This window comes from Dysidea avara, chromosome 14, assembly GCF_963678975.1.
Source record: "Dysidea avara chromosome 14, odDysAvar1.4, whole genome shotgun sequence".
Classification (NCBI taxonomy): Eukaryota; Metazoa; Porifera; class Demospongiae; order Dictyoceratida; family Dysideidae; genus Dysidea; species Dysidea avara.
This window is the reverse complement of record NC_089285.1, coordinates 9,185,691-9,211,106: the sequence shown is the minus strand read 5'-3', so window position 1 is coordinate 9,211,106 and position 25,416 is coordinate 9,185,691. Positions and strand designations below refer to the sequence as shown.

At 40.9% G+C, this 25,416-nt stretch overlaps 2 protein-coding genes across 2 annotated transcripts in view; both read left to right on the top strand.

The window, feature by feature from the left end:
• Window positions 1-3,023: 3,023 nt before the first annotated feature.
• Window positions 3,024-25,416, top strand: part of LOC136244396 (integumentary mucin C.1-like) — a 36,034-nt gene continuing 13,641 nt past the window's right edge. Inside the window, exon 1 of the mRNA XM_066035977.1 lies at window positions 3,024-3,104. Within this exon, the coding sequence (XP_065892049.1) occupies window positions 3,039-3,104 (66 nt within the window). The 5' untranslated portion in view covers window positions 3,024-3,038. The remainder of the gene's footprint in view (window positions 3,105-25,416) is intronic.
• LOC136244403 (uncharacterized) lies at window positions 4,049-5,733 on the top strand. Its single transcript, XM_066035985.1, has one exon. It carries the CDS (start codon window positions 4,064-4,066, stop codon window positions 5,588-5,590), a length of 1,527 nt encoding a protein of 508 aa, XP_065892057.1. The 5' UTR covers window positions 4,049-4,063; the 3' UTR covers window positions 5,591-5,733.

The following is a 25,416-nucleotide window of genomic DNA, read 5'->3' as shown; positions in this document are numbered from 1 at the left end:
TTTCCGGACACTATAGTTTTGTGTTCATTTGGCAGGCTTGGTGACTGTGATGGCTCGTATTAATACTTATAACGATTTTCAATTATGTAAAGGTGTATAAGAAGTAGAGATATATAGTTTACAATGTCAGAAGTGAATGATTTGAATGCGGATTTCAGGACGGATTTGAACCCCAGACGGAAAATCAACAAAACTCTCTACAGAATTAACACTGTTGTGTATGGACTCAGAAAGTCTTCAGCAATATTTGCAGATGAACTGCTTCCAAGAACTCCGCTTTCTGCGGAAACCAGCACACCAATAATGGAACCATCGCCCACAATCGTCATTGTCACAGCCAATCCATGCCTCAGGGTGCTCATCATTATCATAAAGGCAGCCGCACTCCTGGCACTTATTTTCATCCACATCTGCACTGGCTTCTGTGAAATAAGGAAACTGTGAGATCACTGTACAGAAATTTATTTGCATTAGCTGTATGACACTAATAGCACATACCTGCAACTTGTTCCTCACCGTGACACTTCTTCGCTTTTCCTTTGCTTTTGCCCTTCTCCTTGGTGCTTTTTTCCTCTTCTAGAAGCTCAATCAACTCATCAGTTGTCAGCACTTCACCTTCAAGACGGATTTCAAATTGTTTCTCTCCCCAACTTTTGGCTTATGCTTTTGTATTTCTAAAATACCAGCAAAGTACGATGTAATGCACATCTTCACTGTGGGAGTTGTGGGCACCATTTCATTTCCACAACTGGTGCATGTAACTTTTGTTGTACGTTGCTTGGGTGGATTGACTGGATTGACCTTGTCAATTTGTTTGTCTTGCTCTGGTTCAAGCTCTAGTGCTGGTGCAGTCATGGATGGGCATTAGCTTTTGCAGCACATGCTCTGGAGAGAATGGAGTGAGACCTGCAGAACGAAATCCGCCTATGCAGTGTTTTGGCATGAAGGATGTTTCCCACAACTTGGCAATTAAACTTGGGAAAACCTCTTTGCTGGCATGTTCTCCTCTGGTTTCCAGCTTGTACTGCTTAAGGATAGCTCGCCATGCATTCTTCAATGGTGCAAATACTCCAACATCAAGAGGCTGGAGCAAGTGTGTGGTGTTTGGTGGAAAGTACATAAGCACATCTTTATTGGCTCTAGCTTGATTAATTAGTTCTATGCTGATGTGTGAGTAGTGACCATCAAAGAATAATACTACTGGTGCAGTTTTGGTCAAATGTGCCACAGCAGGTAAAAACAACTTACAAAACCATGATAAGAAGTTGCTTGCATCCATCCAACCTGACTCACTTATACCATAAACTGCACCTGCAGGACCACCCTGCATCCATCTCTGATACATGTTTTCCCCTTGTAGAGAATAAATGGCGGCAGCCTTTCCCCATGAGCATTACCAGCACAATACACTGTGATATACTGCCGACCTGATCCACCTCCAATCTCATGGACTGTCCTCATTCCACGTCTTGCTAACAGTTTCTGGGAGGACACTGAAGTACAAAAGGCTGTTTCATCACAGTTCCATAGCCTAGTAGAAATAGCCTCATCATCAATTTGTAAGCAGTTCTTGGATAGTGCCTCCTTCACCTTATCAAACCAAGCTCTCAGAATCTCTTCATTCCCTGCTTGAGCCCTTTTTAAGCTTAAATGCTGAGGCTTCCTTTCACTGATCATTGGCCACCTTCTCTTAAAGCGTTGCCACCAATCTTTCCCAGGTACTCCTCCACGAAAGGGATTCTCAATACCATTATCTTTCAGGTAGTCAAATATAACTACTTCAACCAGTGCACGAGTTATTCCAAACCCTATCTCAGCAAGTGCAACGCATGTCATGGCAATTTCTCTCTCTTCAGACATGGTCAATACAGTCGGACCACCAGCTCCAACTTTCTTTACAGTTCCATGTAAAATTAATGATCATGCAGTGTACTGGAAGCCAAACCATACTTCCTTGCTGCTGCACGAGCAGTTAATCCATCCGTTTTACGAACCTCAGAAAGTGCCTTCTCAATGTCGTTCCCACTATAACTCTTCTGCATGCTAAATAGGTAAATAGCTATTGAAATTCCCGCGCAGAAATTCAAATACATTTTGTGCGCATGTGTGTTTACAATACCGGGGTTTTCAAGTCCGTTGTCCTATGTATTTTGGCGCATGCGCTTAGCAGTGCGAAAGAAATGGCAGATTCAAGTGAGATCAGGTAACTGTGTGTGCCCTATTATGGATGATTGTAAATGTGGTAAAACTATTACTCACTGTGTTGTTGTGACTCCTTTATCACCAGCGAATGGCGCTTCGGTTAGTAGGTTTTTAGCGCATGCGCAATTATAATAGGACAACGGACTTGAAAACCCCCGTACGAAACAACGTAATGCTCGGTAATGCTACTGTGTGCAGTGATTGTAACAACTTTACAGGCTTGATACATCACAAACAATGATTGCTAAGTGTAGTGAATTCCTTTATTCATGCTTATTGGGTTTAATTTTGTCGTGAGGGTTCTCAAAAAAAAGTTTTTGAGCGAAAATACTAATGCATCTTTTAGGAGTTCGCAAGCCCCTGCTACAGTCAAAAGCGTTTGGAGTCTGTTTATACCACTATCGAAGAGAGCAATGTTACAGCATTGCTAGCTCCAAATTTCAGCAAAATCGGTTTCGTTTGTGTGATGTAAGAGCAAGTTGACTGTGAAATGTCCGGAAACCACAGCTGTCCGGAAACCCCCTTACTTACCTCAGCTTATCAGCGTCCAAGTAGGCCAGTGATATATAATTATTACGTGTCACATGGTGCATTACTGTAAAAATGATTCCTGCTGCAAACTGGAGGGGCCCTGGCCTGTTCTATCTATCCATGGCCACAGACTAGGGGGGCCCTGGCCCCTGTGGCCTCCCCTGTTCCTGTGGCATCCCCTGTTCCTACGCCTATGCCTTGTAGCTCATATTGAACTACAATAAACTTCACGGTGTTCTTCATTTAGAGATGCATATAATGATATACAAGATCACATGATGGCGCTCTTTAAAAGGAGTAAAGCAATGGTTTGTAACAGATCGCATCGTGAAGAAGACAGATCGTCACCAGTGTTAACAAAGCTTAAAATGGTAAGTTCTACACACTAATAACTTAGATAGTTCTGCTTATTATTGATAGGCGAATCTGTACTACAGTTTGTATTAGCCCTTATGCACCTATCAATGTTAAGCCCCACTACTATCATAAAACTTACGGGTTTTCAGGGTAGGCACTGCGTAAATTACTGTAGTCCTTAAAGGGTTAATTAACTAGTCAACCAATGATAGGCATTCCTAGTCTCGCGTGGCCAGACCGCTTTTTTCCGTATACTGAGTGGGGAAAAAAGGGTCTGGTGCAACTCCAATAGCTGTTTACTTCTGAGCCGTCCCCACATTCCGGGGACGCTAATTGAATAACATTGGTCACAAAGGAGGTGCCATGACGTCAGTAAACTATGAAGTATTCCTACACTTCTGCTCCGGTTGTGAGTCTTGTTACACGATGAGGATTAACTTTCAAGACGCTAAAAAAAAGAGACATCGGAGCAAATTAAGATTCGTTTAAAAGATAAACAGATCTCTAGTTAACTTACTGACGTCATGGCACCTCCTTTGTGACCAATGTTATTCAATTAGCGTCCCCGGAATGTGGGGACGGCTCAGAAGTAAACAGCTATTGGAGTTGCACCAGACCCTTTTTTTCCCCACCCAATATACGGAAAAAAGCGGTCTGGCCACGCGAGACTAGTCTCGCGTGGCCAGACCCTTTCCGCGCAGCCGCTTATCGATTGGAAATTTTTTTTTCCGGGCTTGATGGACTGCCCTTACCTACCACCCCCAGCACATAAATGGCCTGTGCTGGACAAACCGGGACTTTCTTAGTCCACGGCAAACTGAGACTCTGCCCGAATCAGCTCCACAATTGGGGGAGTCTTAATATAGTGACCGATGGATGAGCGGGCTCCGCGGATGCATTGTATAGAGGAGTTTCATCGCGTGATCAAAATGATGTAACATCCAGGAAGTCGCCATTTTTGTGCACAGGAAGTATGGTGATATGTGCAATTATAGACTGCTCAAGCCGTTCAGATCGAGACAAAGGCATTTCCTTCTACAAACTTCCGGCTGTGTCTGACCACCAAGGACAGAAGGACTGTGAACTTCGAAGGAAACGCTTAGACGGATATTTGGCGGCTATTTCTAGAGACGATATAGATCCCTCCTCTCTAGAAGAACATGACTACAGAATTTGCTTGAAGCATTTTGCATCAGGGAAACCGGCTCCACTGTATCGTATTAACGATCCAGATTGGCTACCAACCCTCAATCTGGGCCATTCGAAACGGAGTGCGACAGTTCCAGTTAGTGTACACGTGGAGAGGTATGAAAGGCTTGTACAGAGAGAAAGGAGAAAGGATGCTTTTGAAGCAATGCTGAAAGAGGTACCGGTCATAGTGTCACAACTTATTGATGAAATAGTCACCAAAGAGACTGGCTTTATTGCCTCTCAGGAAATCGAGTTTGGGAAGCAGTATGTTAAAATTGGTGTTCGTCACAAAGAAACCACTGAATGTAAATGTGCAAGTAAGGTTGAAAGTTTGCAGAAAGAGTTAGCCTATTACAAATATAAGGTTGATAGCCTGACAAAGCAACTCAATGACTATTTACCTCCATTTTGTGAAGAAAGCTTCATTAGTGATGAATACACCATATTTCATACTGGACTGCCAAAATTCAAGCTGGTAAAAGCTGTATTTGATCATGTTGCAAAAGGTTTGCCAGCTAATGAAGGCACAAAGTTGTCTCACTTTCAGGAGTTCATGTGTGTTATGCTAAAGCTAAGAATGAATTTACCAAATGAATTTATTTCCTTTCTTTTTCATGTTTCCCCTGCCACTATGTCTAGAGTTATTTTGAAATGGCTCAAAAGGATGGACATAAGATTGTCAGATCTGATACGTTGGCCAGAGCGTGATGTTCTCAGAAAAACTATGCCGGAATGTTTTAAGACATCATTTGGTTCAAAGGTGGCAGTAATTGTTGACTGTTTTGAGATTTTCACGGAAAGGCCTTCTAATTTAGTGGCAAGGGCAGCTACTTGGTCTAACTACAAGCATCACAATACATCAAAGGTGCTTCTAGGAATCACCCCACAAGGTACAATTTCTTTTGTATCAGAGTGCTGGGGTGGACGTGTGAGTGATAAATTTTTGACTGAGAACAGTGGCCTGCTTCAGAAGCTTTTGCCTGGCAACATTGTGTTAGCAGACCGTGGGTTTGACATTGTGGAATCTGTGGGTACAATGCAAGCCAGACTACATATTCCAGCATTTACGAGGGGGAAAAGCCAATTGACAGCTACTGAAGTTGAAGAAACCAGGAGTATTGCAAATGTTCGAATCCATGTTGAATGTGTAATAGGCTGTGTTAGGCAGAAATTAACCATTCTGCAAAGCACAATACCGGTCACATTTTTGACTACGAGGAAAGGTGAAGACATCCCCATTATTGATCGTATAGTAAGAGTCTGTTGTGCTTTAACAAACTTGTGTGATTCTGTTGTGCCATTTGAGTAACTGAAATGCACATAGTTATGTAAATGAGTACACTTTTTCTGCAATTCCTTCTATTGTATAAATTGTGGTTTGTGATTTATTTTTGTATATTAAGCTATGTAATTGTTGTAAGTATTGTAAATCACATGATGGAAATAATATAAGGATAACACTACATGAAGTAAAAGTTACTTTTTCTTCTTTTTTCCTTTCAAAAATTGTGGTAATATGCGACAATCAGGGCAATACCATTTGCCTCTAGGTATGATCTCGAGTTTGAGGCAGCTCTGATGAAACCACTCAATTTTGCATTCACTATTGTCGCACGCAATCATTGATCCTTCATCAGGACCACGGCAATAGCAGAACAAGTCATTTCCTTGGCTGTTATTTGCATCGTTGTTGTCATATTGGTTGTTATCTACTGATTGACTAGCAGAAAATGTGGCAAAGAATCCTCTCTTTCTGCTGGAAAGGTGAACACACAGAAGTCACAGTATTCCACATTGCAAATGAACATTTGGGTCTGTACTTGATAGTAGTATGCATGCCCATGATCCAGATGTAGTGAACCATCATCACTCTTCGTCAAGCAAAACTGTTTATCACTGATCACTGCCGATAAAATGCTCTCACTACGATGGGAATAAGGGCATTTTATTTCTAAAACACCTTTCCCACAGCAATCACATTCTACGATGCCATCTGGAGATGCCCCAAGAAATGGCCACTCTTGATTAATTACCAACCCACTGTTGGATACCACAAAACAATCGTGGTTTGGGGCAATATGTTTTAGGTACAGTTCCCTGGCAATGTTTTCTTGCTTTAGACCCCAACTTGTTGGCTTACTTGTGAAAGCAAATTCTTCGGGATAGCAAATCGATTTAATTAAACTCTGCGCAGGGTTTGCAGAGTCAGTATGGCAGACTGACTTCATATAGGATGCTGTAACCCTGCCAGCTCTGTATTTAAACCACAAACTAGATTTGGCTTGGGATCTGGTCTCTTTTTCTACCAACTGCGACATCCTCTCTGTGAACTCTAATGAAAGTGAAACAGATTCACACACTTCCAGCAGTTCATGGTACTTCAACTGCATGTACGATATGTCATACAGAGATTTCAAAGGCTTTGGAAAAACACTTTGAGATGATTTAGGAACATAATTATCTGAATATGGATCTACAATAGACGATATGCGTACCGTATATCTCTAATTCTCGTGATCCTCTTTACGTCACAACGGTGAACGGTGTCAGTGAGCTGAATGGCGGAAGGTGTAGAGTTGTATCGTTCGTAGACTGTTGATCAATTGAAGACTTTTCTGCGAGAGAGGCGGATACCCCTAACTGGAAACAAGGCTGAACTGGTTCAAAAAGTTGCTGATGTTGTTTATACAGATAGATTAGAAGAGGAAATTGAGGCTACCGCATTTCAATGTGTCACGTATACAAGTCCACCAAGCTTTGAGCAACTGCCAGCTGATGGTTGGACAGGAGACGACTTTCCGTTAGTGAGGGAAGGTAATGTTACCGCATATCTTAAGGAAAAGGGAGGCTACACCAAGAATTTTCAAACTGGTGTTCGTTTATGTCAGTGTAGCCACTTGTTTGATTTGGAGATGGCAAAAGCTGATGACACTACTTTCATAAAAGCTAAATGTCGACCTACTATGCGGAAGAACCCTCCATTCTACTCTCTATTTACAAAGTTACAGGATGGAAGACCTGTAGCTGGAAATTGTAAGTGTCCTGCTGGGGAAACACAGTTGTGTACATATAGCTGCACTACTTATTACACTTACCGAGATCACTCCACAAGCATGCACAAGTGTGAGGTGTGCTTGGTCTAGGCCTACACAAAGTGGAAAGCCATCCTTTGTAGTAGACTTAGATTTTGGAAAGTCATCTGTTGATGGCTATGTTGCATTCACTGGGCCTGTTGTAAAAGTTGATGACTTGTTGCAACAGTTGGAGAGTGCTGGATGTGACTCAGGTGTCCAGCATTATTTTAAGCAGGAAGAAGAAAGGTCCTTGCAATCAGCTCCTCCACCTAGTGCTAATCCTGTATTAATCGACCCACTTGATAAGTTATCTGACATCGCTTCTATTCGAGATGTTAATGTCGATGATCTTGTTGAGGCGCTAAAGCCGACAGCTGAAGAGGTTGAGTTAATCCAAGTCATGACCATTGGTCAAAGACATAATCCATTGTGGTTAGATGCAAGACAGTGGAGAATCACGTCTAGCAATTTTGGTAGGGTTTGCAACAGAGCATTCCGACGATTGTATCCTCCTTCACTGGTTAAATCTCTGTTAGGAGATTATGGTATTCCCCACACAGCAGCACTGCGGTGGGGATGTGACCACGAGTCAAATGCTATACACCAATACATTCAGCAGAGTGGTGCTCAGGTTGAAGAATGTGGTGTATACCTGAGTGTAGAATTTCCTTACCTGGCAACATCTCCTGATGGAATCATTCCCCTTGCAAATGGAAAGTTTGGAGTGGTAGAGGTTAAGTGTCCCTATAAGCACCGAAATAATTCTATTGAAGTGGCTTGCAAGGACCCTGCATTTTGTTTGTTTAGAAATACCGAAAATGGCCAAATATCTCTCAATCGCCGGCATGATTACTACTTTCAAGTGACAGGTCAGATTGCACTCACAGGTGCAGAATTTTGTGATTTTGTGGTATGGACAGACGTAGACATTCATATTGAGCGGATTATGTTTGATGTTGAACTATGGACAGATATGAAGGATAAACTCTCTCATTTTTACTTCTCTACACTAGGTGTTGAAGCTTTAGATAGGTTATGTAATATGTAGTATTAATTTATATAAGGTTATGTGTGTTATTACGCATGGGTTATGTATACATGTAGTATTGATGGGTTGTGTAGTTCAATGTAAGCTAATTATTTTATGTCACTTGTAAATTACAATAAATGTTCTGCTATAAAGTACCAACTACACTTATTGTTGTACAATACCCAGAAAATAAAAAAAATACATATATATGTATACATTATAGTTACTTAATCAATTTTTGTTTCAAGTTACATAGTGCACCAGCTACAAGGACCATATCATCCACAATCTTCTTGTTCACTCTGTTGCTTAATGTTTCAGATAAAGCCTTGTACTCCTTTAACCGTTTGATGGCATTCTCCACTCTAATCCGTGCACTGGCAATTGTCCGAGAATTCAAACCTTCCTGTGCAGTAAGGCGACCTTCACTTAAGAAACTCGGAATGGTCAAAAAACATCTCTTCTGAGCAAAAAGATCCCGTGCATTGTATCCTTTGTCAGCAAGGATTCTTTGGCCTGGTTTCAATTGATGTAGTATCCCACTATGCTCTATAGTAAACCGATCACTGCTGTTTCCAGAAAATCCGGGTGAAACATACACAAAAACTCCAGTAAAAGTGTCTATAGCTACTAAATACTTTACTGTGGTATGACTTTTATAATCACTGTATGAAGATTTCTGTGTAGCTAAGTTACTTGGCCTTTCAATAAAAATTTCAGTTCCATCAATAATGGCTACAGCATTGGGTAATAAATTGTAGGGAGGATCAATTGGGCCAATAGTTGTTTGTGGCCATCTAATAAGTTGTTTCAACTGAACTTTCAGCATTGGTATCCACTGATTTAGGATACGGGATACTGTGCTTTGATCAATATTAAAGCGAAAAGCTAAATCACTTTGCGGAAAGTTGTAACGAACCCTCATCATAACCAAGAGCAACTTTTGAGATGGATCTAGTTCATCACGTGCTCCTCTTTTTCTTACTGCAGGAATTATCCACGCTAAAAGACATTCAAATACCTTCCGAGGAAGGCCAGTGTACATTTGTAGTTTACTTTCTGTAAGTAGGCTCAAACTTAATCGCTGCACAGTGCTGTTGAAAGTCTCAAGTTTTTGTTTCAATGCCAAGTTCTCTGCACGTAGCTCACTGTTTTCTTGCTCTACCTGAGCACACCTGGAGACAATACTTGCAACATCAGGTGAACTAAGATCATGTGGTTGTGAAACAGGTGTACCACTTAGTATCATAGCAGGTTCACAGCACAGCTCAGCATTAACCAGTTGAGTACTACTGGAGGCTGTACCTGGGTCTTCAGCATCAAGACCATGCAAATGTGATTGTATGGGAACAGTATCTGACTGAGTATCTTCAGTTGTATCAGTAAATTCAGTAGATTCAAGGTACAACTCAGCATCCAAGTCCAGTTGAGAAGTACTTGAGGCTGTACAAATATCAAGGCTTACACGGATAGTTTCTGGCTGAGTATCTTGCAGTGACAAATCATCAAGATCTTCATCCTGATATCCACTGGTTGTATCCTGCATATCTTCTTCCTCTCTCCTAGCTTTCTTTGATGCTGGAGTGGTGCTGGGCTTCTTAAAATACACAGGAATACAAAATTTGTTTGTCTTGCTAGGACCCATGAAGTCCTCATAATGCACGTTGCAGATCACCGCGGTTGAAGAAGCTTTCCACCTGCTCTGTTCTGGACCTTGTCTAGTAAGGTTGATTCTTTGTATAACAGCGCGTTTAATAGACTGGGGCATTTTGCTAATGGTGTAGAGTGTCACCAATTCGGGCTTGGGGCAACCGTCAACCTGCAGCTGAGGGCATCCACAAAGACGATTTCCATCAATATCCTCCACACATCTTCCTTTCCTGTTGTGGCAACCCCAAACACAGCATTGTCGTTTAGACATCATTCGTCGTTGGTCTAGTTTTCAAGTTCAAAATAATCGCTCCGGTAGTCGTTCACCGTCAACTTTTTTTTGTAAAATAATTCCGTTGCGTTTTTAGACCATGCATATGGTCTATTGATAGGGTAGCAGGCCGTGTACCTGCAAGGCTTATAGCTTCAAATAGCAGACTCAGTTCTTCTTCAGTTGGTTGCTCGCAATGTTTAAGACAACTGTCTGAACTGGGCTCTGCAGAATCATTTTCATCAACTGATTCATGCAACATCTCATCCAATTTTCTTTTCTTCCCACTTGCAGATGTAAAGTCAATTTTTCTGATAGGCATGTAATCAATTGACTTCATGTAAGATGGGATAACCCAAGCACACTGTGACTGGGTGCAAATCCTGGCACCCTGCATTCGCACTACAGCTTCTACATAAAATAAAACAGCTGCAATATGTGTGCACGTCTCTCCGAGCCCAGCCATACAATTACAGTGTGCACAGCAAATTTCTCCAGTCTCCTCTACAATTATCCAGCAACCAAGTCGTGTCTCATTGATTTTTTGGGAATGCCGAACCTTAAAATAGAAAGACTTCACATAATAGTAGAACACACATAACTGTACATGCATTTACAACAGATTTGGTTGGAAGGTGCCGGTCAGGCAGCTACTAGCTACAGTCATTATTTTAAAACACAACTTTATGATTTTCTAGACTGGGTCATCCCAAAATATTTACAGTACACAATTATACTAGTAAGTATTATTATCAGCTCAGTGCAATGTTACTTCTGTAAATTTAACATCCCTACTATGTCGTTACAACATACAATCAGTAGCTTACTCGAGAGGTAATCAGGTACTTTCCACAAACAAGGCGGCTGCGCACATCTTTAACCCACCCACAAACGAACTGATTATAAGCTTCAAGGCCCTTACGAGCTTGAAATTGCTTTGCCGAAATAAAACTTGTCTGCAAGACCAGGTACGAAACTAGATCCAATGCATCTAAATCAGGCAAACGATCAACCACTTCGCCAATCCGTCCAGACAGAAAAGGATCATTCCCACCAATAACCTCTAACTTCTCTCTATATCGAGCCTTAGCGTCACTCGGTAGATCCTCGGCATAAGTAGATAACCGCTGCATTGAGAGTACTGAACAGTGACCTGAACTGTGCACAAAAATGGCGACTTCCTGGATGTTACGTAATTTTGATCACGCGATGAAACTCCTCTATGGAGGACCGCAAGAGAGAAAAAGATAGACAGCACCTTAACCACCCCATGACAACAGAGTAATCATCGCCCCACTTATTTGAAAGTTGATGAGCCAAGCGTTGATGAAAAACAGAAGCCTCATGAGCCAGACCACCAGAGGCAGACATTACCAGGGGGGTAAAAGAGGCATGCTCCTCCTCACGAATTCTCTGAGCATACACGCCTTTCTTAATGTTCTCGTGCCTCCGATAACAGGAGGCCAGTGATGAGGATGCATTAGAAGCAGCCAGAGGGTTGAACACCCGCACATCCACAAAACATCTTTCACTTCTTCCACCCCAAAAACCATTCATGGCGATGTCAAGATGGGCACCATCTTGGATATTGGCAGAAGCAGGGTAGTCCTGCTGTGAAACCGGCTGGAGCTCTGGTTAAACAGCTACCTGAGAGCATACTTCAGTCAACAGGGTAGCAGTTAGATCTCTGATCTCATTGTGTCGGATAGAAGGTAAGCCACCCTTGGGACAGGATAAAGCATGCTCCACTGAAAAGGAAGTTCCACATGCACAGTGAGCAGGAGTCCGCTGAGGAGACCACCCATAACGTAGTGCCACGGCATAGTGAAACGCGGACTTATGCAGTGCAAAGCCATGTTCCTGTAGGGGCCGGGTGGTAAGCCAGTTGGAGGCCCCTTTGGCTGAGGCTAGATCTAAAGCGCGTTGAGAGGGGGGATCTAAATGGGTACGCAAACTGGAAGATCTATCCGAATAGTTGGAAGATTTGGAATTGCGGACTTGCGAGATAGCTGTTCTGATTTAACAATAGCCGAATTGGTACCCCGTTCCAGAATGAATTGTGAAAGAGGCTCAGTAATGTGACACGAGGCTAAATACTCCTCAGCTGCAATAAGAGTTGGGTTTATGATACCCAAACCACCATATCGAGGTGGAAGGGCAAATAATTTACGGATTGTGTCATTTGGTGGAGAGCATCCCATCAAAGTAGGGATAAGTACCAGCCGGATGTTGTCCTCAAGGGGTTGTAAAGCCTCTGATATGTTTGGAGTAGTGCGACAAAGGTAGAGCCAATGGCTTGACAAGCCATGAGTGAGAGCGGAATAAGCAGCATGCGGCTGAACTTGTGCGAACTTGGCAAGCCGTGTAATCTCTGCTGACCATCCAACAACCTTGTCCCTCACAAATTCCTGGACATAAGCGTTTGAACCAATGGCAGCCCCAAGGTAGGAACGGCCCCGCAGAAGTAATTTGAACATCAGTATCTGAGAACAGAGTAGTAGCAATTGAATGGAACCTTTCCTTAGAAACTAACCAAGTTTTAGGAGCATTTACAAAATAGCCAAAAGCAGGTCCCTTAATACAGAGCTGGTTCCACCAGATGAGCAAGTCCTGTATACTGCCACAAGCACAAGCATCATCAGCATACCAGATCTGGTCCACTGATTGATTAAAGGCACTGTAGCAAGGGCATACATAGGCATAGCTAGTGGGTCTCCCTGTGTAGTACCTTCCTCTGATAAAATAACCTCCCCAGAAACAAGCAAAGAGGCTGGAGACCTAAAAATATTGATCAGAATAGTGGAAAGTGGCGGGCACAGTTGTCTGATGTTGTGTAGAGCCACCAAACAGTTCAGCGAGTTAAAGGCATTGGAGGCGTCCACCAGCAACACAGCCTCAGTGCTTCCTTCCTCAAAAACCTTTCGGACAGCATGAACCGCAGCCTCCGCCCCAGAAAGTTGCCCCGCACAAAGTTGGTGTGAACCAGCTGCCTCCTGAATGTCATCCCGCAGGATAGCACAGCCTTAGCAACAATACGTCTCATAACCTCGCACACACCAATAGGCCGCACCCCAGGATTTGAAATTATAAGCGCCGCGCTACAAGGGTCTGGAATAGTTCGCGTATTTAAAAAATCTACAATCCTCAGTGTTTGGGGAGTGTAAATTGGCTCACGCGATCCCTTAATCGCCAAAGTGATCTGATTACTGAAGAATGAGCAGAAGAAGGCCTCTGGGGATGACGAGTATCGACCCGTGTAGGGTTTTCCTCTTACCTACTACTGAATCTTCAACAAGTACGGCTGAATAAAGACAAACAAGCTCAGTTCATCTCGAGTTACAAGGAAAGTAGGCGAAAGGTTTTAAGCTGATTTGCCGATCAAAACAGACTAAAGATTCAAGGGAACATCCATTGCATTTTAAATCTTTGGATCTTAGGTGTTACCCAATCAATCAATTGTCACCGACAACGTGTCGAAAAATTTCATGTTCATGAACTATTCCAGACCCTTGTAGCGCGGCGCTTATAATTTCCAATCGATAAGCGGCTGCGTGGAAAGGGTCTGGCCACGCGAGACTAAGGCATTCCTTTACCATCTAATGTTGCCGTCACTTCTTCTGTTTGAGTGGGTGCTTGCACTGTTTTCACCTTGCCAGTATATTAAACACATATTGTTATGCAAAAAGATAGAGTAGCTATATGTTCTGAACTAGAGGAATGCCTGACCCAGCCACATGTTTCACTATATTCAATACACTCTGATTAAAGTACAATCGCCGTATGCATGCATGCATTATAGATATACACATACAACACTCCTCCCCCCTTAAAAAAGGTAAATATTGCAACATGTGAGTACAATTGTGTGTGCATAATCAAGTTTGCAGTCTAAGAATGTTACCCATTCAGTACAGTTCTTCAATCAACCGCTTTGGTGGAACTTTATAGAGCGCTCTGGCCGAGTATTGAATGCTGAACTCTGATTTTATGTGGGCAGCTCTAGCCGATCTATTGATCTGTCAACTCCAGTAGACTCCTCATTTGCTGTCTCTTGGTTAGCTACTGGTAGTTGTAGTTGGCCAGGTGCTGAATCTTGATCATCATTATTAGGCTAGGGTCGCAAATGGTCTGCAAAGCGGATGTAGAACTTACAACAAACACTTCAGGCCATTTTGAAAATGCATCAATAGCCACTAACAGCAACCATTTACCCCACTGTGCATGGTCAACATGAACACGCTCCCATGGTTGCTGAGGCACCAACCATGGATGTGCTGGTGCGTGAGGAGGGTTGATTGCCATCAAGCAACATTCATTACAGTTCTTAGAGATGTCTTCTATGTCTCCATCCAACCGTGGCCACCATATGAAACTGCGAGCTAGTGATTTCATGCGAGTGATTCCAAGATGAACACTGTAGTTCGGTCTTCTTTTTCCGTGATTGGCATACTCTGACCAGGTGGCCTGTCTTCTGGCACGCATGGCATGTAGCATCCTTATAGTGACAGTCTGCAGCTGAATGATATGACTTCCCACACCGGTAGCATTCTAACTTAGCTGAGTGAATTCTGTGTGTCCCACCAGTTCCTTTTTCGTTTTCCTTGTGGGATTTTTGTATGCCTTCTGTCTCTTTGCGAATTACTTCAGCTGCTTTGACCCGTTGTAGAGCAAGGTCTGCAGTCAAGTCTGCAACACAGAGTAGTTCCTTCTGACATTTCGAGTCTTGTAGTCCACAAACAAATTGGTCACGAATGGCAAGTTCCAAATATTGCTTAAAGTTAACAAGTTTTTGCCAATCATCGTAATTGTGTCATAAACTCAGCCGCTGATTCTGAATTCTGCTGACTTCTCTTGAAAAACTTGAAGCATTCTGCTATTTCTGTGGTTTGTGGGTGATAGTGGCCTTCTAAATGTCTCATGGTATCATCATTCCGCTATTTCTATGGTTTGTGGGCGATAGTGGCCTTCTAAATGTCTCATGATATCATCAAGTGTTAGCTTGCTTACTGGCATAGGGCTAGCCAAATCCTTTAACTTTCCATATGTTGTTTGTCCCTGTAGCGTAAGAAAAAGTGCCTTCTTATGTCGTGCGGCATCGTTACGAGTATTATTCACCACACAGTAGAATTCAAACCTTTTCCGAAAGTCCTCAATTGATTCTTTCGTTGAGTCAAACTCCCGTAGACCTCCATGATCCCATCCTCGTCACCAAATATGTTCTGAACTAGAGGAACGCCTGACCCAGCCACGTGCTTCACTCTATTCAATACACTCTGATTAAAGTACAATCACCATATGCATGCGTGCATTATAGATATACACATACAACACTATATTTACATGTGCTAGTCTTTTTCTGAAAGCTCTAGGGCTTTTGTAGCCACACAAGCAGCCATTTCCACACAGCATGGTCAATACCATAATTCCACTTGTAATAAAAAAAATTTTGGTGTAGTACATGCATTTTTATTTATGTAGTATGAGCCATACTATGAGCTACATCATACTGTAGTATGACTAGAAATTTTGTACTACAATCCTAGTTCCGTGTATACTACGTTAACTTTATTTTTTATGCATACCCTATGCAGATACATCATCATGTGAGTGATCATGCATGTGTCAATTTGTGTGTGTGTGTTGGGCATTTGCTTCCCCAGTTAATACCAGGTACCCATTGATGTTACAGCTAGGTAGGCTGCTTCCCCAGTTGACATGAGGCAACCAGGTCCCCATTTAAACAGCTGGGTAGACTGGAGCAATGTGAGGAAAATTTCTTGGTCAAGGAAACCAACAACACCAAAATGGCATAGCTGGGAATCGAACCTGGGATCCCTTGATCACCAGGCAGATGCCCTAACCACTTGGCTATGCTGCCTCATTTGGCTCGTTTAGCAGTGTTGAGGTCGTCGTGGAACTTTGGGTTCCGCGACCTCTCTATGTGAGACCTGGACAGTCCTCCTGTGGGTTACTAGCTTTGCCCCAGGAGGATTTGCCTGCACAAGGCTCAAGCGCCTGAGTGGTGCACAGGCATCCCAGTGCTGGTTTGCTAGGCAGCAATAGCTTAGTTTCTTATGGCTGCCGTTGGCTTTGCTTTGTGTGTGTGCGTGTGTGTGTACGTGCTCGCTCACTCACTGAGTGCATGTGTGCAGTGGAAATTGTAGGCACAGTGTGCTAACACTTATCTTAGAGGAAAACACAAGTCAGTGTTAGTTCAACTATCTTTGCTGCATAATATCAGCCAGTGTTTCATTGGATGGTCTGACCTTAGTATCACAAAATGGAACTGTAATAGGTGGGGCACACGATTATTGTTAGAGCATCTGGTACTAATCAATTTCATTAAAAACTATATGAATAATTCAGAATATTACATATCATCTGCATATAATACTGCTTACATGTGGCTATCCAGTGATATCTCCTAGAAAAGGATAGCTTCATTTTCGAAACCATTTCGTCTTCTGTGACAGTATATTAGACAGTATATTGCTGTTGATAACGTCAATGGGCAAGTGTGAACAAACAGTATTATCATTTAGAGGTACGTTGTATAATTATATCCTGGAATTTCCGGATCTCCATAGCCTCTCTAACAACATTTTAGTTATGCAAAGATATAGTGGGGGCCACCATAAAATTCACATAATTTTTAGAATTACACCATTCCCACACAATATGCAACACCCACTTGTTATCATACTTCAAAGGTCTTTGATATTGAAGCCATGTAATTGTTAGTGGTGTATGCTATATGGCTTTAAAGTAAAACTTGGTGATTTTACTTTAATAGTCATTTCTGCATTATCCCTTATCACATGCAGCTGAAAGTTTGTACACTGCATCACATTTGCACCAGTAACAAACTTTACCAGATTTTACGATTTTTGTTTCATTCAGAAGTTATGGGCAGTTTTTCATTATTGCATGCTTGTATTTAAATAGACATTTGAGGTTTAATCAATAATTAATCATGTTCACATTACACACATATGAAGTACATAAGATAACTAAAAAACTTGTTTACCAGATTTTTAAATTTCTCAATAAAAATCAAGTTATGATGTTGCGAATTCTGTCACTCTGCAATGACTTTTAAATATTTTTAAATTGTTTGCATCTCTTTTCCCAGTGTGTTTCCCTCTCTGTATGCTCTGTACTATTCTCTAATTTTTCTAAAGTACTTTCTGATCAATTCAAGACTGACAGAGTCCAAAGCCTCATCAACGATTTTCTCTAAATGGGAAAAACTAATCTTGGTGGCAGCTTTGCAACAGTCAATGGATCTGTACGTAAAGATGATAATAAGAGAGACAGTGCTTCTTGTGCATTACCCATCTCTCCTGTAGTTGATTGCTTAGAGAAGATGGAACTGCATTGTCGGTGATCACCAAAATAATGACAAATGCCATACCTCAGATCACAACAAAGAGCATCAACATCACCAGTGGCACTGTGCATTTTGGTGACATACAGAGCTCCATGAGTGATCCTCTTCATACGTGTCTGTGATAGTCCAAAGCACCCTCAATAATAAGGGTGGCTATTGCAGAGTGACTCCAACCGATTGTGGAAACACTTCACTGTGTGATTGGCACATTCAACCTTCTCAACGTCACGACCATATGATGTAACTTCCAACTGTACAGCATGGTGCACAGAGCTGTCACCATCTCCAATTAACCAAATGTACCTCACCCTGTGCATCTTCCATGATTCTTTGAAACCTGCAACAATGATGCCAGTTTCCATTGCACAGGATGAGCCACTCCAGTTCTTAAAGCAGGTGTGTTCGGGAGTTGGAGACTGCTTCCTTTCATAAATGGTACAGACTGCACAATATTTGTTCCTGATACCAATATACAGCAGTTTCTTGGTGGCTGCACCAAAGATCACACCAACCCCTGACTTGGCAGTCAATGGTGTGTGCCCTCTTGTAATCCAGCCACCATCCACTACTTCAGTGACAGCATGTACTAATGTGTCCTAAGACAGCTTATATGTTGGTGGAGTAGTTACTTGTTCAACCTTGCTTCACCTTGTCAGCAGTGTGATGCCAAAAGATAGTGTTGCATTTTGTACACTTTGATACCAAGACAGATGCCAAACCATACTGATGACTCTCCCCTGAAAATGCAGCACGTGACCCACAAGCTGCAGCATACTCTGTAGGATCATTGATGTATTGTCCAAGGAGAGCCAGTGACAACACTCTGTTCCCAACCAACCATAGTGCATGGTGGTACTGAAATAGTCAGTTACTACAAAATTTCTGTAGTTTTTTTGATTGACTTTTCTTGAATGCCATACATGACTATGCTATATTTCTTGTCCATGGCTGAAAGTGATGGTTTGTTTGTAGGGACAGTGTGAGGATAAAAATTTACAGTAAATAGATCAGGTAGTATTGAAGTGGTTGCTATGTGCTTGTTAGCATGGGCTCGTGTGTAGGTTGTTCAAAAAGAAGACTAGACGAGGGACTGGAGAGTGCTGAGATTCTTGCTGAGTGAATCTATACAGCTTTTATTTTAATGATTTCTCCAACTTACTGTTCAGTTAACAGTGTGGGCAGAAGAAAGGATCAGATGACTTCTCCAATGGGCTCAATGAGTTCAGATATTAGAGGGACGATGTACATGAAATAGGATGAACATCAAACTGATCAAATGCAATTACCTGTGTGTTTAGCCACTAAAGTAGGACTGCTCTTCTTGATAGTCTGTTTTTGGTTGAAAGCAGTTTTGGTAAAACATCAAGGTTACAGTCATAGAGACATACCTGAAACTGTGTTAAGTCAACAAGAATAATAGTCATAGCTGCTGGCATATCAGGGTGAAGTTTCACATGTTACAAAGTTTTCTGTGATTTTTATTTTATTTTGGCATCCACTATTCATCGGTCCTATCAGAGTCTGCAGTGGCTGTGTTTGGTCACCAAGAGAGGCTCTCAAGACATCTTGAGCCAGTCGAAGTGGAAAACCAGATGGAACTCCCCACTACCTCTGGTATAGTTTATGGCAGCACTTACTTATACATGTCAACACACATAGCATATAAATATAGTAATTCTGCACTATTCGTAATGTGGGTATAATTGTCACATTACTTTCTGCAGTTGGTCAGACTCTAACCGGGTTGATTATAGACAAAGATGCTGCACATTACTATATTGCATCATCTCTAATATTGTTGGTGGAAATACAATATGGAAGATATAATAGTTTGATATGTTGTCCACAAACTAGAAACACATTCTTCAAACTACAAACCTCACAACTGTCAATATAAGGCCTGTGATGCTTTAATTTAGCATATATCAACAACAGTAGCTAGACGGTTGTAAGAGTTTGTTCTGTTAGTGCACTGAGACTAGTGTCTTGTAGCCAACCCCCTCAGCAGATATTGCCTTCATACTATTGTTATGTGCCACCTCTTGATATTTGACTCCGTAGATTTTCCTTCAACTGGTTAAGCATACCTACTTGTTAACTGCTAATTGTTTTGACGGCATTGATGAACAACTCTACTCAGGAAACAGAGTACAGTGTATAATCCCTGATAAGAATAAGGGCTGTGGGATAATGAAAATGCTTAAAATTTAATGAAGACCAATTTTATCTCTAATGATTTAAGGAGTGATCTGCACAAAACAATATAACTACACTTTCATATCATACATTAGTATATAGATCATCTAAGGTTAGTTTAGCAAGTAGCTGTACATTGAAAGTAATTTAAAACAGTCTATAAGTTGAGTTGGCAGTAGAGTAGAACTTACGGAAGTTTACTATTATCTCGATAGTAAAAAAAAACAAAAACAGTTATCTTTATCACAATAATAGAAAATTATCTCGATAGGCATTTTATCTAAATTGTCTCCCAACCCTACTAAGAGTGATAGTTGAATATCCGATCTTTCGTTTCCCTTGTACACTTATTCTTTCTTTTTCTTATCAGCATTCCCTGGTGGTTTATCCTTGGAAAATTCTGTTTGCACTTTGAGGATGACAGTGCCTGCCAAACTGACTGTGCTAATCTGTCTTCTGTGTAATGATAAATGAAACACCATCAAAATCAATCACTCTACCCCCTACACTGTATTTCAGTACATTATACGTTGACTTCTGTGTTTTCTTTATGAGTTTTTGTTCGGGATCTCTTTTTACAACTGTTGGCTTCTTCGAAGTCTTTGTCATAAGTTGTCACTGTGACATTCTAATATTTCTTCTAAATTATCCATTGTCAAACCAACTTTCTTTAAACCATGAAGTATTCTCCATAACACCATTATCAATTTTAAACCTAGTGTGCAAGCACATATAAGAACTTTATGAGGATGCGTGGTAGTATCAGGTTGTATTTTCCTAGTCAAAACAATCTTTGATCGAGCTGGCCTGAATTGGAAGTTCAACATTGGTAAATTCCTTTATATAGGTTGTAGGTCATTTTCCATAGGTAGGTAAAAACAAGGGACCTGGAGACTCAACTCCTCTTGGAATTTTTTCTGCTTTCTATACTAACCTTTGCAAGTATACTTGCGTGACCAATCCACTTTTCCCCCCGTCACAGTGTCTCACACGATGTTTAAACCAATTAGTAATATTCACCTCTGATAAAAGTGTCTAAAGCTGTAGGCCACTCACCTGCTGCATAATGAGCATACTAATCTATTATTTCGACTTGCTACTAAAGTAATAGCAATAGATAAAGCAATATTCACTGGGAAATAGCGATTGGCTAATAGCTAAGCAAGTTTCAGTCCAACAGCTCGACATTCAACCAGACTTCATTCATTGTGGTGCATTTGCGCAATGTTTCTAAACTTTAGTGGCGAGTCGACATGATAATAGACTAGTATGCTCACTCACTAGTATGCTCATTGTGCAGCAGGCAAGTGGCCTATAAATGCAGTCAACTTCAGACACTTTTTCAAAGGCGCTTACAATTTCTAATTGGTTTAAATTACAGGTAAGCATTGTTTGAGACACAGTAACAGGGAAAAGTGGATTGGCCATGCAAGACTACTTGCAAAGGTACCTAGTATACTCCTGTAAGTATAGAATATTGTGAAGGGTATAAAATTTCAATAAGAGTCTTGTCCTTGGTCCCTGGGTCCACTGTTTTTGCCTACCCATTTTCCAGGTGGTCGGTTAATCACTGGTGCACCCAGGGGGTTTCAAACCTGAAACCCCTTTAAGTTTTACACACTAAAAGAAATTGAAACTTGAGATTTCCTGAATCTGTCATAAAACAGGACATTTAATTTTATATCATTGGGGCGAGCCTGAGCGAGCCCCACACTAGCAGGACTTTCGTAGCATGTTTCATGCACAAAAACTATGACAAAAATCGAAAAACTTACACGTACATCGTGGATAACACAGAGAATAATCACCGTCATTTACTAATCATCCATATAAGGGTACGTATGTCATTGATAAGAGTGAGAATAATCAGTGTCATTTACTGATGATCCATATAAGGGTACGTACGTCGTTGATAACACAGAATAATCAGTGTCGTTTACTGATGATCCATATAAGGTACATTGATAGTACAACGAATAATCAATGTTGTTGACAGGCGTCGTTATCTTTAGTTTGCAATCATTAATGGAGAAGAGCAGCTTAGATGAAGTAATGAGCGTGAGAGATCTAGAACACTGTGTGGCTAGTCAGTGCATGCTCCGTATATCAGTAACCCTGCGATGACCAGAGTTGTGACAAGCTAATAGTTTTAAAGTGTGAATTACGTTAGTTGTATCAACAACAGTAGCTGGATGGTCCCCCCTTTTCCCTGCAACACAGCTGGCCACGCCAGACTACAATGAGATGCTTTACTGTGGTCTATGGATTCCGCGTTTGTTTGCGCATTACCACTAACATATTGTCCAATAAATTTTGTACGGCTGCCCTTAATCGGTTCAGTGCCACCTTAATAAGTGCAGACTAGCCCTACAGTATGTATGAGGTGCATGCCAATCCAGAGAAGTCTGAGCGTATTATCCCCACAGAGAAATTTTAATATTACTGGGACGGCATCCACAGGAGCACTATGTAGAAGCTAACTGCAGCTTACATCCTTTAATAAGTTACAATTGACTCATGTCCAGTGTATCATGGATACATATAGCTATGTGAATCCTTATTGGCTATTAATTCAACAGCAAACGGACAGACATCTTCCCAAAATTACTTTATCATATCAAGTAGTTCAGCAGATAATGCCTACACACTATTATGTGCTGCCTCTTGGTGTTTGACTCCATAGATTTTCCTTCAACTAGTAATCATGACAGCTGAACATCCATGCAATCTTTAGTTTCCCTTGTACATTTATTCTTTCTTTGTCCTTATCAGCATTCGCTGGTGGTTTATCTGTCTCCTTCCTGGAAAATTCTGTTTGCACTTTGAGGATAATAGTGAATGCCAAACTGACTGTGCAAATCCCTCTTCTGTCTAATGGTAAATGAAACACCATCAAAATCAATCACTCTACCCCCTACACTGTATTTCAGTACAATTATACGTTGACTTCTGTGTTTTCTTTATGATTTTTTGCTGGAGATCTCTTTTCTACAACTGTTGGCCCCTTCGAGGTCTTTGTCATAAGTTGTCACTGATATTTCTTCTAAATTGTCCACCATAGTAAAGCCAATCCTTTTTGAACCATGAAGTATTCTCCATAACACCATTGATCGATTTAATCTGTGCAAGCACATGTAAGAACTTTATGAGCATTGACATGCAGCATCAGGTTTGTATTTTCCTAGTCAAAACAATCTTTGATCGAGTTGGCCTGAATTAGAAGTTCAACATTGGCGAATTCCTTTATATAGGTTGTAGGTAATTTTCCAGGTGGTCAGTTAATCACTGGTGCATCCAGGAGGGTTTCCAGGGACTTCAAGAAACCCCTTTAAATCTTACACACTACTTGAAACAAAAATAAAGTGAAACTTTAGATTTCCAGAATCTGTATGAAACAAGGCATATTATTATTAATTTTTTTATCACTTTCAAGTAATAGCTTCTCACACTTGTAGCATAGTTGTGACCAATAATTTTGCACATACCTTTATCAGATCAACAGACTGTGTCCCATGGTAAGTGTGTCAGAATTATACAAGTCAAAAATAGGACGAGACAACACATTCAAATAAAAGCTTAAGAATAAACTTCTTTAAATAAGGTTGTACTAATTCAGTTTGTTCTTAGCCTAATCCCAAGTTCCATATACATTATTTTGTTCATCACTACTGATGCAGTGTACACTGTTGAATAAATTAGCTATTAATGACTCATCTTATATATCTTTGAATTTTACAGATTTGAAACAATAATTACAGCAGCAGTAGGTAAACACTGTTAACTAGGTAAACTAATTGTGTTGAAGGAAATAACTACATCTACACAAAAACGAAAACTGGACAAGATGCAATATATTTCACTACCATATCGGCTGCCACTTGGAGTTCCATGGAAATAGCAGAGATACAAATATGTTAATATAAATCTTGGGAAATGAATGAGCTAACTTTGCTAAACACATAGGATACAAAACTACAGTGTCTGGGTTTTAGCATGTCCCATAGGGCATCGCCGGTCAAATAATGCGCTGACACTTCTGAGGCAGGTGGCCTCAAAGCATGGTTGTGTTGCCAAGACCTCTGAAGTGTGCTAGCTATAGCTATTGATGTACTGTGAGGAAGAGAAGGGCGGTGCCCATGTTTAACTCGGTCAATAAGATCAATGCTCACATGTTTCCAAGAACTCAAGCACAATATCACTTCATACTCCAGGATACCCAAACAGTAAACGTCACTGGCCATAGTTTTTTTTCATTATGACACCCGTTTGTTGCCTAGCAACTCTGCAGGTGTCATTAACTGTTTCATTGATAGTGATCTTGAGGAGATTTTTGTATATGCATTTATTTTACTCCCAACACATTAATAGTCTGTAATTTTAAATATGTATTCATCGACATCCCCACATATTAAAATGTTATGTGGTTTAATATCCCTGTGCATGATACCTTTGTCATGTAAGTGCTACATCAGTTATTACAGAAACCCTGAGGTCTTCAGGTAAGCTACTATCAAAGTTCAATAATAAATCGGCGAATGTTCAAGCACAACACCATAAAAATTAGAGAAAATTAGTAAAGTTTAGTTAACCCTTAAACCCGCACGTAATTATATACGTGATTACACAAAAACCATTATGAATGGCCTGTCTGGCTAGACTAATCTAACTCTATTAGCTTAAAGCTATATACCAATAGAAAGTTTATTCATTGGGCTATGCTGCTTCTCTTGAAACTGCTTCCACTCTTCTAACTGTTCTTGTAACTGCTTCCACTCTTCTTGTAACTCTCATAACTTCTTCAATACATTCCAGGCTTCTGTTACATCTTTTTGAACCAATTAAATATACTTCAGGAAGTCTAAATAACCACTGTAACAACAGTGGCTTACCTGTTATGGAGCATATACCCACCACCTTTACAACATTGCAATGGTTCAGATCAAATATTTCATAAGCTGCAATCAACATAGACACATGTTGTGGTGCATAGAGCTTCAATTGTTTAACTACTACCAGTTTACCTTCTAGAGAATCTTTATAAACACAACTTGACCTGCCATCCCCAATGGGTAAGTGCAGGCTTACTTGTTAACAAATTGTAGTGTTCCACCTGCCTCAAGCTACACTGTAGCTACATAATAACATTAAATATGAAGGGCTTCACCTTCATTAAAAAGATTCTGTGCTGCTAAATTGGTTTTAGGGGCTTCTCAAAAAGTATCGATAGGCATTCAAACTTTTGAATGATGGCCCATGACTATACTGTAACCTTAAGCACACGTATAGATTATTAAATGCTTACTCGTTTCTTGTACCTAATCTTGGTTGATAAACACAAGGTGTAGAGATACCTCCATAGCATCAGTAATTGTGTCCAGTGAAGATCTCTGTATTTGGTATAAACGTGAATCTATTCTGACACAGATGACAGTTTGCTCTAAAGAATGTGGAGGGAAGCAAAACTCCAACACAAAGGGAAGCTTTACAAGAGAAGACATGGTACAGGTTTGTCAGCAATGATACA

Bases quoted from the DNA above. Each gene is read 5' to 3' on its own strand.
- LOC136244403 (XM_066035985.1), top strand. From the start codon at position 4,064: ATGGTGATATGTGCAATTATAGACTGCTCAAGCCGTTCAGATCGAGAC.